The sequence below is a fragment of the Pocillopora damicornis genome, chromosome 8, assembly GCF_964200805.1.
Source record: "Pocillopora damicornis chromosome 8, jaPocDami1.2, whole genome shotgun sequence".
NCBI lineage: Eukaryota > Metazoa > Cnidaria > Anthozoa > Scleractinia > Pocilloporidae > Pocillopora > Pocillopora damicornis.
Genome location: NC_142677.1, coordinates 17217264 through 17233488, shown reverse-complemented (window position 1 = coordinate 17233488; position 16225 = coordinate 17217264). Strand labels below are relative to the sequence as shown.

Below are 16225 nucleotides of genomic sequence, written 5' to 3'. Positions count from 1 at the left end.
ATTACTTAATCTCTGATGAAAATATATCTATCTTTTGGGTACACACAACACGCTTCTCAGTAATAATTTACAATAATTCGAATATCTGAATGAATTTGTTCTCTCTGTTCGTGTTGGTAAGTTCTGTAGTTTCCAGGCATCTAATCTTTAGTACTAATGCCCATCCAATACCAGCCCACGGAGGTCCCCTAACCTCACAATCGAGTCAGGTCTCGTAAACAGCTAAGGCCTAGTTGTTTGCTGTATCTGGAGAATAATTTTTGCACACACGTTTAGTTCATCGAGGTACCGTTCATTAAACGAATTAACTATGAGTCTGTACAAGGAATGCACACTGGAGTCTCAGTAGATGAGGCAATTATTTCCTCAGCAGATCATGGCAGCCGCCTCCCTTGTTCTTAATACCCAAAGTTTGTGAAGCAAGGGTCAGAATGATAAGGTAGTTTAAACACGCTCCCAGGATGGCTTGCCAAGGTTGTGCTCTCTAATCCACAATGTCGCTGGCTTGTTCCATACACATACAGCGCAGCTTGCTCGTATCTTTTCCTAAACATGTTCTCTTGTTGAATTTCCTTAGCGCAAAGATCCAGAACTTCGGGCGTTAGAACTTTGGAGTTTGTCCTCTTGATGGCACGAGGTCTGATTTCTTTACTTTCCATAACGGCGAGTGTTCGTTATTTTCCGCTATCTTTGTCTTTATGAGGAGGATATCTCTGCGGCGGAGGTCAATGTCACCGCTGCTTCAACGTCTCCGTATCACTATGTTTTTCTAAGATCTGACGGCTTTTATCTGCGCTTAGATATTTTGACGTCGACAGCGTGTCTAGAGATAGATTAGTGCAGCTTTTTGTTTATGCAGAAGAAACCCCTGCTAGGCTGCCTAAATTTGGTATTCACGTGTGACCTCTGATGCCACCTGGCGTATGGAATAATATTTTCACCAATAAATTACCTCTTCAGAGTTACTGAAATGGGATAAGTCGAATGTTCGCTGTGGGCCAAGTTAGAAAGTATTCACGAGATAACGCCACTACCTGCCAAGATTCCGATCTCTGCCCTTACTCAACCTCGGCAATTTAATGATCATGCATTCTAGGAAAAGAACATGAAAGCGTTAATCTTGAGTGACAGGTCTGAGTCCCGGAAACCCATCAACAGTTATATCGCGCGTGGGCACCAATTAAGCAGTTTTCATTTTCTTCCGCTCTGATACGCTCGTTTCAAAATTGCGGTTTTGTTCTAAAATTGATGATCGTGTTTTTCCTGTTTGACAGAGCGACTGGATTAATTCTTTTTGTGTCTCTTTGTTGCGTGCTTTGGTACTTTTATCGAGTTGATCTTAAAAGTCGTTTAACAAGACATCTATTGCAGATTAGCTGGCGTTTATTCAAAATAACGATTTAACGATGTAAAGTTTAATATGACGTCGTCTTAAGAAAAACAAGAACGTGCTAAGTATACTGTACCTCGAGAACTGATGATGTTAGCACTCTGTTTTCTCTTTATTTTTCACTTTCCTTTATTCCCGAAAAATAAAAATAACAAAACATAAGCGTCATTTTTATTTTCTTCATATTGTTGCGTGGATATTTATTTTTAAAGTGATATAATACTAAATCCATATCGAGTAATACAACGATATTTACACTTTTGCAACACGAGTTAAAAAAAAAAAAAACCGAAGACATCATTTCATTTTTCCCACCGTTTTCTCCTACGTTTAAAATTTCTTTAGTATACCTCCTCGTTCCTCACCACAAAAAGGCGGATATTATATTTTCGGTTTCAAATACCAGTCTGAAACGTGTAGTTATATATTGTTGTGACAAATTGCTTTGAACGAAAATAGCAAAAAAGATTTTATCTGATTTTTGTTGTTAAATATAGGCCGTTTTATAAACTGAGCTCACGGTAAATCATTTTACGCTATTTTAGGTCTTCAACTTTTCACGTCAGGAATTTTAAATAGTCGTTTCAGGAACGCAGCACTGAAACGGACTTTCACTTGATTGCATTTAAGGAGTTTCAGGTCATAACAAGATTTTACACAGAATTATTCATAGCCTACTCTTGAATGACGCATCAAAAAACTATAACAGAGAACCGAACTTTTCCGCCGATCTGTCTCTAGACCTGATGGGACGAGAAGTTGTTCCAACTGGACCTTTCATGATAACTCTGTTGCCTTTCTTACATAAACTTCAAAATTAAAATGAACGTCTCTAGAAATAGAAAGAGAAAATCCAGTTTCGCGGATTACCAAAAATACCCAACCACCTTTTTAGGTGTAGGACTAATTTAATCCTTAGTAAACCCCTAAGATCTGGTTAGCAAATTCAACCTTAAATATTTCCTCACAAAAAAGCCAATAAAATACATGGTTATATAAAAATAACACATTCTAACTGATGGACTGATATTCTCGTCGTCTTTTCGGTAGATCATGTATTGATAATGCAGAGGAGGAACTTAGTAAAGGAATTAAAGGTTTAATTATGGTTCTCTAAACATGACGATCATTGCAAATAACACCTTTATCCTTAAATTGGTCGTTTCTATTTCTGGTGCTGGGAGAGAATGCTAAGAGTCTTACAATCATCCTTTTTTTCGGCAGGAAGAGCTTCTGCTATGGTTACAGAAAAATTTGTCGATGACGCCTGATCTAAAGCACGCGTCTTATGTATGAGTAGTTTTGCTTGACCACAGAAACGTATATATATGATCACAATAATGTAATGGAGCTAAAAACTTTGTATTTTTATGGAAACAAATGAGTAAAACGCCACGAATTATGCCTTAAAGAAATGTCAACAATTTTAAGACTCTTCCAAACCTCAGAATTACAAGTTGATCCGGAGCGGATTTATTTTAGTCACGCGGAAACTAGGCAACCCGTTTTGGTTCGATCTGAACGGATTCCCAAAATGGCAATCTGTTTTCTTTATTTCGGTATTCAGTAGCTTTCTTTAGAGGTAACACCAAAGCGGAAAACATTGGACTGATCCGCCTGCTTCATTCACGCTTTTTTCTTTTTATCAACGAGCTGTAAAGGCACCAGTCTTCACTTTGCCTACAGAACAAAGGGACAAACGATCGGAATTACAGCGAAATTTGAAAAGAGGAAGCTTAGAGTTTTCTAACTTTTTAGTTTGGTACATGGCGGAACACTGAATTATCGTATTAAATTCTCACAAAGCCATTCACCCTTTGGTTAAAGGGTGCACATCAGTGGCCATTTAGGCTTTAGTAGTTACCTTAATCACTTTCTCACTTCCGTAAACAAGAACAAGTCGTTTGCTCTTATGAATGCTGAAATCGTTTTTACAACCAAAAATGGAAACTTCTCTTGAAATTTTCCTAACGCCCTCAAAAGAATATTTCGTTTTCGTTTTAGACAAAACATCAGTCTAAAACGTTTCTTAGTCATTGTTTCAATGGATGCACTTCAACGATTTTTTGTCGTAAACAACTTGAAATATGTCGTGTCCTTCCCGTGCGCCCTTTTCCGAGATTATCAAGATAATTATTTTAATTCTTAAATGTCTAAAAAACAACATAATGCACTTATAGACTAAAGATGGTTAACCATGCATCAAGTCAGGAACAACATTTGATAATGTCAGCAATGACTTCCCCATTTCCAAACTTTATTTTCTTGATTGTTTCATCAACACGAATGGGTGAAAGGACCCCTTCGAGTGACTTGCATCAAAATTCGTGTAAATCACTTATTAAGGTCACGAGAATAAAGGAAATGATCACCAACTAATGAAGCTCCTGATTTTTAAACGAATTCCCCTTGTCAGCACCCTTGGAAATGTATGGATTACTGTATGGAGAATATGGCAACTGATGTAAAGGTGTACGGGGTTGAGACCGTAAACTGAGCCAAACTTTCGACTGTTTTCAATGTAAAAGTGAAATATCATTACTTTTTTTTTTCTCTCTTCTTTTTGCCAAAGAATTTTGGTTCCTGTAGTATTTTCTTAGAGAGTAACCGGAAAAGGACAGTAAAATTTTCTGACGGGGTGGGGTTGGTGAAAGGAGGAGAATTGTTCAAAAGCTGAAATACGACAAAAATAAATTTCTACACTATTGTAGGACTCTGAAATATCTCTACAGCTATGTCTACGTGTTATTTTTTTTTTCTTCGGAAAATAAATTCTTGCCTGGGTTCATGATAGAAATAGCTTCCGCCCGCCACAATAATAATATCAATCAGTATTAACAAAGACAAAATCTCGCTATGTTTAAATTTCATTGGCACATATGAGAAAGATAATCGAGCTTGATCAGTATCTGAATCATCCAAAACTAAGTCAACCAATGGAAAGCTGACTTCTTTGTTTCCTGTTTCTCTCACGTTATCTTCTTGATCCGTCGCAATCATGACTCAGGCCTGACACGATCTTCCGCTTTTCATATCGCGACAGTTGCGGAAGGAAGCCTTTATCTGTCATTTCCGGCATCACCGCTGAATCACTGATAGCGTGCTCAATCATGTGCGGACCACTCATCGTTTCCTTTTTCCCGCCTTAAACATTAATGCAGCCTATCTGGGATGAGGTTATTTCTTAAAGAGACTTGGCGAGGAATTGAAAAAAAAAAAGAAAAGAAAAGAAAATTATGTAAAACGTTAACTCTAAGAACGACGAGGTTGTTAGATCATTTTGAGCCCTTTGGTTGGCTACAGGCGAACCACCTTGGGGGTGTGTTGGTCGGTAAAAACACCATTGAAATATAAAGAATTTCGTGGTGATCAATAACTAAAGAATTTGTTTTAAATCTTTAAATGATCGAAATTCCAACGATTGAGAGTTACTCAGTAGAAAAGCCCAAGGAGGCAGACAATCACTACACTTTGGTGCGTCAACAATTATTTTGACTTGGTTGAGACTTTTAGATCGCATTGGGGCGAAAATCAGTATTATTGAGTGCTCTATTTATGAACGCCATACATTTCTTTATATATATCTATAGTAAGTCCTAAATGTCACCACACTCACAGGGTGGTCTGCTTGTGGCTTATATTGATTAAAAATGACTTGGTTTTAAGTCCACGCTCTTAGATGCGGCGTAATTTTTGAGCGAGATACAAAGAAAATATCGGTTATCTGATATTTTAAATAGTGGAACTTTCACTATATACAGCTTGCCTTTACCATAATGGCTCGTGTTCATTCGCTCGGTAGCGCAATTGTTAGGCTTGCACAACTGCTTACGAAGCGATGGTGTACTGAATGGCATCATTACAAAATAAATTGCCTTTGATTGATCCTCTACCAGAAATTTGAAGCAACGAATTTCTTTCTTTCTTTTTCCTTGTCTTATTTGAAGGAGGTGGGAAGGGGAGGGAAGGAAACCCGGGTGGAGTAGCTTTGCTGCCCGGTATTTAAATATCACGCAGAGTTTGTCTGCATATCCCACGCATTTAAGACAGATTTTTTTATCTGTGTCTTTAAGTTTAAATTGCTAAAGTAAGGGTTTTCCAGTTGATGTCAAAGCGCACCTAAATTAGTTACATTGTTCTTCCGGTGGCTGTTCGCTGTTTGTTCATAAAAGCGTCTATTAGGTTCCTTGCTGTCTTCGCTTCTGTGCTATCCTCGAACTCAAATTTCTCTGTAGGCAAGTTTTAGCTGCATATTTTCCCGTGAGCCAGTCATGATCAAAGAAGTTCGCTTGAATCAAAATAAATTAATGTACATCATATACTTTGACCAATATGGCTGGTAGGGTAGCTTGTATCGACGAATTAAAAAATCTATTTTCAGTGATTTCGAAGGTCATATCGCAGCAGGTAAAGAAATGATAGTAAATATAGAATATTGTTTTAGAGTCTGAATATACTTGGATAACTGGGTGGATCACATAAAAAAAAAACAGTGTCTAAATTTAGTTCAATAGTGTTTCAAGAGATACAAACATTGATAAAGAATCTTTGCAATGTGAAATGAATTCAACATCAGTCAAGAATCCAAAATAAACTATATCGTTTGAGCTGGGGATAGGATATCGTCCCAGTTTATTGCGAGCTGCAAATCAAACACTTATAGATATTAAGCCATTAGGCGGAAAGCACGAATTTTCAGCGACCATTGATCTAAAAGACGACTCACCCAAAAATTTCATAATCAACTTCACAACGTGAAAATCACGGGAAGGGCATGTTTGATGACAGCTACTTCGAGGAAATTGCAAGCTGAGTTCGGTGGGCGTGTTTCACCATGCACATTAAAATCACGTGGCGAGCGGATGTCTGAATGAATTTCTGGGTATCTATATTGGTGAAGTATAGAAGAGGTATCAAAGATGGAGTTATGTTATCAATGCTATTGCCATACTGTGGTCATTAAACCGAATTTAATTTTATCGTTATCGATCTATAATCGCCAGACTTTACTGTGCTTGTCATGGATTCAGTACCACTCCAAATGTAGTTCATATCCGCTTTGTTTGCCTCTTCAATTTCACCATTTCTGTCTATTGCACGCAATGTGCCTATCTTTCATTAGATCTCAGACTAGCGACCTCGTAAATCTACATTACTAAACTGATATATGTCTTGAACGTTTAGTAGAAGGAAAACAAAATTAAATCAATTTATTGTTTATAAAACAATGAATACCAATCGTTGGTGGGCAGCCGACCGGCAGTTTGTTTCCACAAAGAAGACTTCTGAAGTCAAACAGAAAAATCAAACCATGCAGTGATTATCAAAACAATTTCTACAGTGAGTCCAGGTCAAGAAAAGGGACGATTGTTTTGTAGCAAAATGATCATACCAGTTCCCAGACAAGATATCGTGGCACTGAAAATTTCCCTAATAGCATCCTATATTTAGTTCTACGAATTAAAATACTCACTGCTATATTTGTTCAAGTTTCGAAAACGATCTTTGATGACGCACAGCCGAACAGCCGAACAGCCGAACAGCCAAGAAAATCATGAATAGTAGAAGTAACAGATCTATACATAATATTTACGGTCAATTGCTTTGTTCACTAGGTTACAGTCGTGTTCAGTTAAGACTAAAATTTCAAGGGTGATATTTATATCTCTTTCCTGTTTATATTTATAAATTTCTTTGAACCCTAACTGATATAAACAGAGAGGACACTGATACTGGTGTCAGTCACATTTTGAAAAAATGGATTTACCTCCATCGATGGTTTCTTCACCCTCTATACAACCTAACATCGGTGTGCATATTCTCTACACTGTTCCCTAAATATTTCCTATGATGTTGACAAGTAGAATTTGTTTAACAGTCTTCTTTAGTTTGCAAACATTTCTATAATTGTCATGACCTTAATGTTTAATTACACCATTTCCTTATTAATGAACAATATGCAGGAACTCAATATGAGAATGCATTCGTGAATAGACGAACATATTCGGGAGGTAACTTAGGGAAAGCAACAGAGCATTTTGTGATAAGGATTTTGAAACGGAATCGACACAAGCTCACATTTTAGTTCAATTTGCGATTGTATTTTGGGATTTTAGTGCCACAACCAAAGAAAAATAAGAAATATGTAAACAGCCAACGAGAACACAAATCTATGCTGTCTCCACGAAGAAAAGATAAGGAACAAAAAAAAAAACTCGTGCGCAGGAAAACGACCGGCTGGTTGAGCGCAAACCGGCCAATCACAACTTGAGAAAATACTAAAGGAAGCCGATGAGGACTCTAAGTAAATACAAACAAACTTCCCGAGGCGAAGGTAAACGTGAAAAAACAAGTCGTGATTGTTTTAGATTTGCATCTGATTGACTAAGGATAAAGCGATTTTACCGGACTCGAAGCAAACCTAAACCATTACAATCCTGGCTTGCTTTCGACCTTCATTTCTGAGTTGCTCAAACAATAGGTGCTTAATGTAACACTGAAAGATTCTAGAAAAGAAAACCTTCAACAAGCAAGCTGACAAAGTAAGTTTGGCAGTCTTTAATATTAACACCTTTCACACCTATAAATGTCACACTGTCATAACTGCCATTGCATTACACAGTATACGTCACGCTATTGTTTTCACGCTTTCCTTATTCCCAGTTGTGATGAAATTCTATTGTTACGTATACTGTGTCTTCAACAGCAAGTAAGAGCTCATTGTTGACTGAATGATTTGTGCACAAAAGGAGCAAATACGAACAACAATCACACAAAACAGCGATTTCTGTAGCATATGAAAAGGATGAATTTTTAAATCATTTATGGTCGGTTTGTCTGTGCGGGTACACGTGGATTAGACTTCGGGAAGTCCCTCCTTTCTGCGAGGTAAAAAGCGCAACTCCAAAAGAATCAGCGAAAAAAAAAGTTAGCTTGCGCACCGCGCGGAATCCTTTTCGCGAACCTTACTCCCAAAGTTTTGCAGGGCACGCTAGCCAAAACTTTTTTCATTGATTATTTTTTGGATTTGCACGATGGACTTCGTAGATTAAAACTCATTTGTCATGTCCGCTTCCTCCACACTTCGTAGAAAGTCCAGCTGGCAAAAGGTCAAGGATAAACGGAAAAGGGAAGAGGTCTCTCAATTAGCAGACAGATCAAACTTAACTAAACCATACATTTCATGAGATTTATGGACAATTCTCTCCCCCCCCCCCCCCTTGTTAGAAAAGGGAGTCCTTGAGAGGTCGAAAAACAATTAGAAACACACAAACGATACACCACAACACGTTAACTACAAAACAAGTGAGGAACGACGTAAGCTAATATTTCAACATGCGCGGAATTTTTAAATGGACGGCTCATCATCAAGTCCTACCTTAAAAGTTAGGTCACTGAAAAGCCAACCGGAGAATTTTCAAAAGGTACTCGAAGAGACTAGAAACGAATTTACTAGCCGCACTTCTGTGTAACCACCTCCTAAAGGATTGGAAGTGAGACTCCCAAAGCATCTTGATGACCCTGTGTTTATCTAAACTGGTCACGCCGAATCAGTGCACAGACTTTTTCTTATACTTGTAAATTTTCTGGATTTATTGTGGTGGTATTGTGATGCCATTTAGCGGTCTCATCTTTTAAAAAGCAGTCAGATTCTCTTAAATCTAATCAAAATCTTATAAAAAACCCCCGAGGTGAGAGTAGATACGAAGCAACGGATGTTGAAAGTGAGAAAATCTATTTGTTGGGATTAGGACCATAGCAAAGGATACCTTTCTTCAAATGAAGGAACGAACGCAAATTCTCTCCTAAACTCAACTGGATAACAGAGATTCATCAACTGCTGTTCATACTGCTCTATTTGCTTCTTGCATGTTGCACCATTTGTACCCTAAAATAAACAAAAGATGGCTCAAATTATGATCAAACGACCACACAATCAAGATTACAATGTTTAAGTATCTTTACCTGGGCGAAGAATTTTCCCTCGGGTTTGAGCACTTGCAGTGTCAGATTCAAAATTTCGCGTACAAAATCCCAGTGAGAATCTATAAAATAAATAACAAAAAAAGCAAATGAAACTCTGGGCCATTGACCGATGAAATGTTGGCAGTGTATCTATCAAACGAGACTGTATCAAAACTAACATGCGAACCATTTATAAATACGAACACCTCGTGGGTTAAATATCGTATAAATGGTCCAGTCGCGTCTTATGCAAGCTGCGGCTAGTGTAAGCCGTCGATTATTTTCCCCTTATTAAAGGCCCTATGGTCTTCAAATCATAATTAAGGATTCCTTGTCGACAAAATCTACAGAAAACACTAGACATATCTAAGAAATAAGGTGTGAGGAAGACAACCCTAAAGTTAGTGTAGACCTTCATGGATCCAAACAAAATAGTTACTCGCTTTAGCTTACAGTTACCATCTTTACCCATATATAACAACACAAATATGATACCGCCCAGAAACTTTAAACTTGTTCAGAGAACTAGAAGTAGACTTTCCAGTAATTTAGGTAACCCTTTAACTCCCAGGAGTGACAAAGACAGAATTTCTCCTTACAATATCAATACAGTATCAACCAGATGAGTGATGAGAATAAAGAAAAATATAAATTTGGGGATAATTGGGTTGATCTAATACTAAATTCTCTGAACTAACATTATAAGAATTGTATGGTCGACAGTAAGGAGAATTACAAATTTGATCTGGGAGTGAAAGAGTTAACATAGTGTATAAGTAAAGCTTACGATGCAAGGAGACAGATACGGGTATATCTGTAAGGTCATTAATAACATAATCAAAAGTCTTTCCACTTTTCACATATTCCTTCATTGCCTTGACACAGTCATCAATTCGAATCTGTAACAGAACACAACAACCAGTAAAACAGATTTAGGGGACTTAAACCACAACTTAAAACACAATAAAAAAGCTGGAATGCCACTCCCAGGGAACATAGTGGTGGGTAAGTGAGCACCATATGGTCACCAACTTTACTAGATGAATAAGCAAGGGTAGACCCTTTCTAAACTGGTAGCTGAAAATTATGATTGTTAAAAATCAATTTGAAAGTAGATACACTTGGAAACTTTTATCAGTCCCCAGATGAGCAACCTTGATTAGGTTTAAAGTTAAACTTAAAGGCTACCTTTTATTTTAGTCAAGAAAATGCAAATATGAGTTTTGAAAAAATACATATATATATAAACAGTTGTGTAAGTAGTATGTTCTATGTTCATTATTGTTTGTATATAACAAAAGGTCCCCCCCCCCCCCTTAAACCCTCAAAAAAATAAAAAGGAAAAAAGGCTTGATACTTTGGGGCAGCATTACATAGAATAAAAATTAGAAATGAATAAATAAATGACATCCAAAAAAGGGCTGCAAACAAGACTAACCAAACATTACTCACAGCTACCTCAAAATTATGTCCTTTGTATGAATCCATTGAGCTGCCACAAATTCCACGTAAATGATTAATTGATGCATCAATAACAACTTTGTCTATGTTTTAATTGTTAAGTAACAACAATGCTTGAAACATATTGGACTGGATCCACATGTTATATTAGCTTGGTAAACTGGCATCCACTATTAAGTCTAGAATTTTTGTTTCTCTCAAAACTGAATTACTACGTACAAAGGATATTTCAACCATAGTGACAAACTTTGGAGACTCCTTAAGAAGCTCATTTAAAACTCCACCATCTCCTCCTCCTAGAATGAGGACATCTTTGTCTTTGTAGCTCTCTCTACCATTCCCTAACAATGCTTTTGTGTAATCAATGTCACTTTCAGCCAACACTGAGGGGTATAAGAAATGAAGGAAAGTAATAATTTAGTTTGCAAATATAATGCAGTTAATTTATGTAAAATCTCTCTGTGACTGATAATGGTTGTACAATTAAGTGGGAGTTAAAAAACAGACTGAAAAGTTTTGGGCACAAATGGAATATTTGGTTATATAGGGTATGTGATTTCATTTCAAGTAGAGAAACACAACAGTTCCACCTTGTTTTATCTTGTTAATGTTCAATTTACTCATTTTAATGAGTAACATATGCAACAAAACCCTGGTTCAACACCTTTATTGACCCAAGAGACAACTGCAACTTTTTTATTTCCAAAGGCCACTACTCTCAAAATTATATAAATTAGTGCTTATTTTTGTGTACAAGACTTGAGATAAAAATTAATTTAAGCAATAAATTAGTAACTTACTCTCTTCCAGATCTAAAAACAACATATTTCCATAGCGTGAGGAATGAGCAATCCATACATCTTGGTAATCAGACTTTTGCTTAAACACTTCCCTAGGACACAAATCACAAACAATGGTTATTTTTCTAAATTATCCTTAAGTTTTCTATTTGAATGTAAAGATGCAATAATACTTTAGTGAGCAGAAAACCCTCCCACTCATATGCCTTTCAACTTAAATTGACAGGAAATCTGATACACTAATTAATGACACTCTCATTCAAAATACATATTCATCAATCAAGAATCTGCTATTCTCTGCATACTTGTCAAAGTCATATTCCTTCATTCTTCCATCTGATGTATCATGGTAACGCAAAATTTCTCTTCCTCTATGAATGGTAGGGATGAAATGAGCCTTTGAACAAGACAATGCCTCATCTACTTTATCGCGGAGATCAATGTAGTCCTAGAAAATGAAAATACACGATTTGAAACCAAACATATCCAAGCTTGAGAAGGGACAGCACAGTATTTGGTGTGGTTATTTGTAACAAATTATTGCAGTTTTTATATCCTTTTTCTTAAAGGTACTCCTTTAGAAATTTTAAATTATCATTTTAAAATCATAATTACAATAATAATTATTGATTACAACAAAACACACGTATTTTTTTTTGTATTGCTCATAGTTATGGTTATTCTTTGTTTATTTTTACATTCCCATAAAACTTTGACATGTTAACCCTTTAACTCCCAAAAGTGATTATCATGTAACTTCTCCCTATAATATCTAAACATTATCCAGCAAGCAGGTAATGAGAATACTCAAACTTATCAGGTAGAAGTATGTTGTTATCTCGATCTGACACCAAATTTTTGTAACTTATTTTCAAGAAAATGTGTAACAGCTAGAGGAGAGAATTAACAAACAGATCTTGGGAGTCAAGGGTTTAATCCAGTATATGTAGAATCCATTCTATATGTAATAAAAACTGATGTAAAGCACTCACACTTCTTTTAAGGATTTGCTCACTGGAAATATTATTGATGTATTGCACAACATCTAGGGTGACAAGACCATCAGGAAAGAGCTGTACTGTACACTGACTGTGAAAACAGCAAAACTTCACCTTGATTAGTAATCATTTCTAGTTCCCAACAAATACTGGAGTTTCATGGTACCCATCAGAAAGTCATACAGTTGATATTCTTGATATGATCAACAATGACATCATTATAGCTAGACAGAGAACAAGTTCTCTGTGACCATAAAAGACTAAAAACATTGAGGCCATCTTGACTGAAAAAGTTATTCACTGAAGGATTTATTTATTCTCAATATTGACCAACCATGAGGTCATTATAGCTAGACAGAGAACAAGTTCTCAGTGACCATAAAAGACTAAAAATATTGAGGCCATCTTGACTAAAAAAGTTATTCACTGAAGGATTTATTTGATGATTAAAACGCCAGCAGCGAGTGATTTCATCGGCAAATGCAAAGTGGACAAGCCTATTATTCCCACTCAGAAGGCCAATCAAGATCATAGGGTCTGCTTCATCTCGCACTCTAACAGAGCCTGCTAAATAATAATGCTAATCATTAATGTTCTCTTTTCACCAACAATTTCTTTGAATCATTGCCATCTTTAAATTGAGTAATTCTTTTCTATTCGTATAGCAGTGGAGACTGTATAATAAAAAATTGAACAATAGTTTCAAAATGAACAATAGTTTTAAAATTAACAATGCACTTACATTCCCTTTTGACCAGCAAATAGCATTGTGGTAGGGCTGCTAAACTCTGGCTTTTCAATTTTAAAAGATTCTTCAATAATTCTTCCCATTTTCTCACTTACTGATACCATCCAGTTTCCAGATGGATCTGGTGTCACACGAAAGTCAAGTAATGTATGATTCACTGACATCTCAGGGCTAGGATAAACTGCAAGAAGACAACCGGACCAAATTCCTAAGATCAGTTATAGTTACCATGAAAATCCCATTCTGTTACCTGGCTACCAGTTGGAACAGCCTAACATTAGCATACACAAGCCTTTTCAATAATCCTATTATATCATTATATTGAAATAATTCTTATGAATTACTTCACTGCACTGCATACCATATAATTAGATATACAATACAGGGGAGGAGCACACTACAAGCCAAAATAAAATAAATTTGTCGGGTGCCTAAGCCAGTAGTCCTTACAAAACCACTAGTAGGTGCCAGCCCTACCCTCCAACCCCTCTCCCTCATTTCAGCTATACCTGGTTCACTTGTTCTCGAGTCATCACAGACAGCCCAAGCTCACGTCTCGAATAAAAGCCAACGATTAGTTCATAAAAGTGTCACGCGTTGTGTGACTCGGTGTTAAGTTATGAGAGAACCGTTGAAAATTTGAACACGGTATAAGGAATAGTATGGGGAACAAAATATGTTCGAGTTACAACGATAAATATTTCGAAAAATGAACATGTTATGAATAACAGCGATGGTAAAGCAAGCTTAAAACGGCAGAAATCGCTAGAAACTACGACGGACACACAGGATGTGAGCAAGTTTTATTGATTTCACGCGTAAAATGTTCATATCTCGAAATATTTTTAGTTGTAAATCGGCCAAATTTCGTTCCCCATACTATTCCTTACAACGTATTCAAATTTTCACCAGTTCCCTCGTTACTTAACACCGAGTCACACAACGCGGTCTTGAACTGACCTTCTAAAGTTTATTCGAGTCAAATCACTTATTATTATAATCAATCGTTGGCTTTTTCTCGAGACGTGAGCTTGGGCCGCCTGTGGTCTTTCTGTGAACTACATTTACCTCAGATCAGCAATTTTCTGATACAATTTACGGCAAGTATGACGGCTGAATAAATCACTTTTACGGTGAGCATAAGTGAGTGTACTTTGTTAAATGAAGCTGGCCGCGACTAATTGCTAATGCCCGTCACTCAAGATGTCCTCTGAGCTAATAAAATCACTTGCTAACATTCCAACAGAGTAATTTTCAGTCCGTACTGAAATAATCGTAAGTTTAAATTAAAAAACCTCGTATCATGCGATAATTTATCGATAAACACCCCAGGCGCTCGGGAGCAGCTGGCTAAATTATCTAAAAGTTAACCAACGCGCTTTCCATACATTTTACGCCTGATTCTGTGTACGATGGGAATTTTGTAAACATCATCAATGTAAGCTTGCAACACAAATGACTTACTTTTCTAACGCTTGAGTTCGAGTCTTATTCTTCGAGGAAAAAATGATGGTGTTTAGTCGACCAGCAAATTGTCTATTATAGCTTCGCTTCCAGGGTCCTCTCCACTCCTGGGAACGAGGTTACGATCGTTTGGAATTACCGGAATGGTCCATACCGGTTTTCACTCTGGAACACAGCCTACGGAGATAGTTTTCTTATACCGACAAAAATCGATATTCTGCCACATTTTCGGGCCTATGTTCTATCTTAACTTCTTAGACACGTACTGTAGGATGAACAACTTCCTTTACTGAAAATTCATTTGGATGATCGAAAGGCCAATGTGTTAATAAAGGTATGTTTCATTTATGAAAAACAACGTTCTGAGAAAAACTTTAAATCGATTGCATATGTTAGAGGCTGTTGCTTAAAAGGTACGAAAAACTACCCATTCCGCTTTTGTTGTTGTTTTTTCCTCGTGTTGTGTATCAGGGTTCGTTATATACTACTATAGAGTAAAGCGTGCACAGACCAAGTGCTCTACACGACTGCTCTATTAGAATGCCATGAATTTAATCACACACAATGATCTGTGAGCATAATTACGTGACTGCGGTCAAAAGTGTGCTAGCCAATAGAATAAAGATTATATAATAGCTAAGGTATTTATCCAAATAGGAACAAACACTACATTCCCTTATTTCAAAGGCTTGGTAATCAGTTACACTAATCATTATGTATTAAATCCTAAACGCTGCGGTGCTTTACGCTGTCGAATTGGATAGCGTGTTTGAGGTTGAGGTTGCGCTGTCGCGGCTGCGTGCGTATCTTCATCGTTATCATTTTCGCTACCTTTGGTTTCATTTGGTTTTAGCGTGGCTTTTTCCGCGGTTTCCGCTTGCGGAGGCGTTACCGGTTGGATATCAGTGGTATCGTTTGAATGTGTTACACTGATTTCTGGTTTACTATCTTTGTCGCTTAAATACTTTTGGTGCATTTGGTCAACATGGCGCTTCCAAAGTTGTTCTCCGACTAAAAATTTATAGGAGACGGGACCGGTCTGCTCCGTAACGGTGCCATCAAGCCACTTCGGCTCACCACCGAAGTTTTGCACCAGAACTTCTTCACCAAGGGTGAATTCTCTTCCTTTACTGATCTTATCGTATCTGGCTTTCTGATCCGTCTGTCGGTCAAATACTTTCCGACCGAGGTCAGGATGCATTAAATCTAACCTCGTTCTTAATCTACGATTTAGGAACAACTCGGCTGGTGTTTGGCCTGTAGTACTATTTGGTGTCGTTCGGTAACTGAAAAGAAATCGCGCTAAACTTTGCATAATCGAGTCGCTCCCCTCCGCCTTAAAAAATTGCTTGGACGTTTGAACAAAACGCTCTGCTTAGCCGTTGGATCGAGGGTGATA

General features: G+C 37.1%; 1 protein-coding gene across 1 annotated transcript; it reads right to left on the bottom strand.

Annotated features, from left to right (window-relative positions):
• Positions 1–7933: 7933 nt before the first annotated feature.
• LOC113685811 (spermine synthase) lies at positions 7934–14925 on the bottom strand. Its single transcript, XM_027203372.2, has 11 exons — positions 14827–14925; positions 13357–13543; positions 12609–12705; positions 11922–12064; positions 11617–11708; positions 11045–11199; positions 10814–10903; positions 10143–10254; positions 9356–9435; positions 9160–9278; positions 7934–8489 (listed from the first exon to the last, which is right to left on the bottom strand). The coding sequence occupies exons 2-11, from the start codon at positions 13524–13526 to the stop codon at positions 8453–8455; spliced, it is 1095 nt and encodes a 364-aa protein (XP_027059173.2). The 5' UTR covers positions 13527–13543; positions 14827–14925; the 3' UTR covers positions 7934–8452.
• Positions 14926–16225: the final 1300 nt, after the last annotated feature.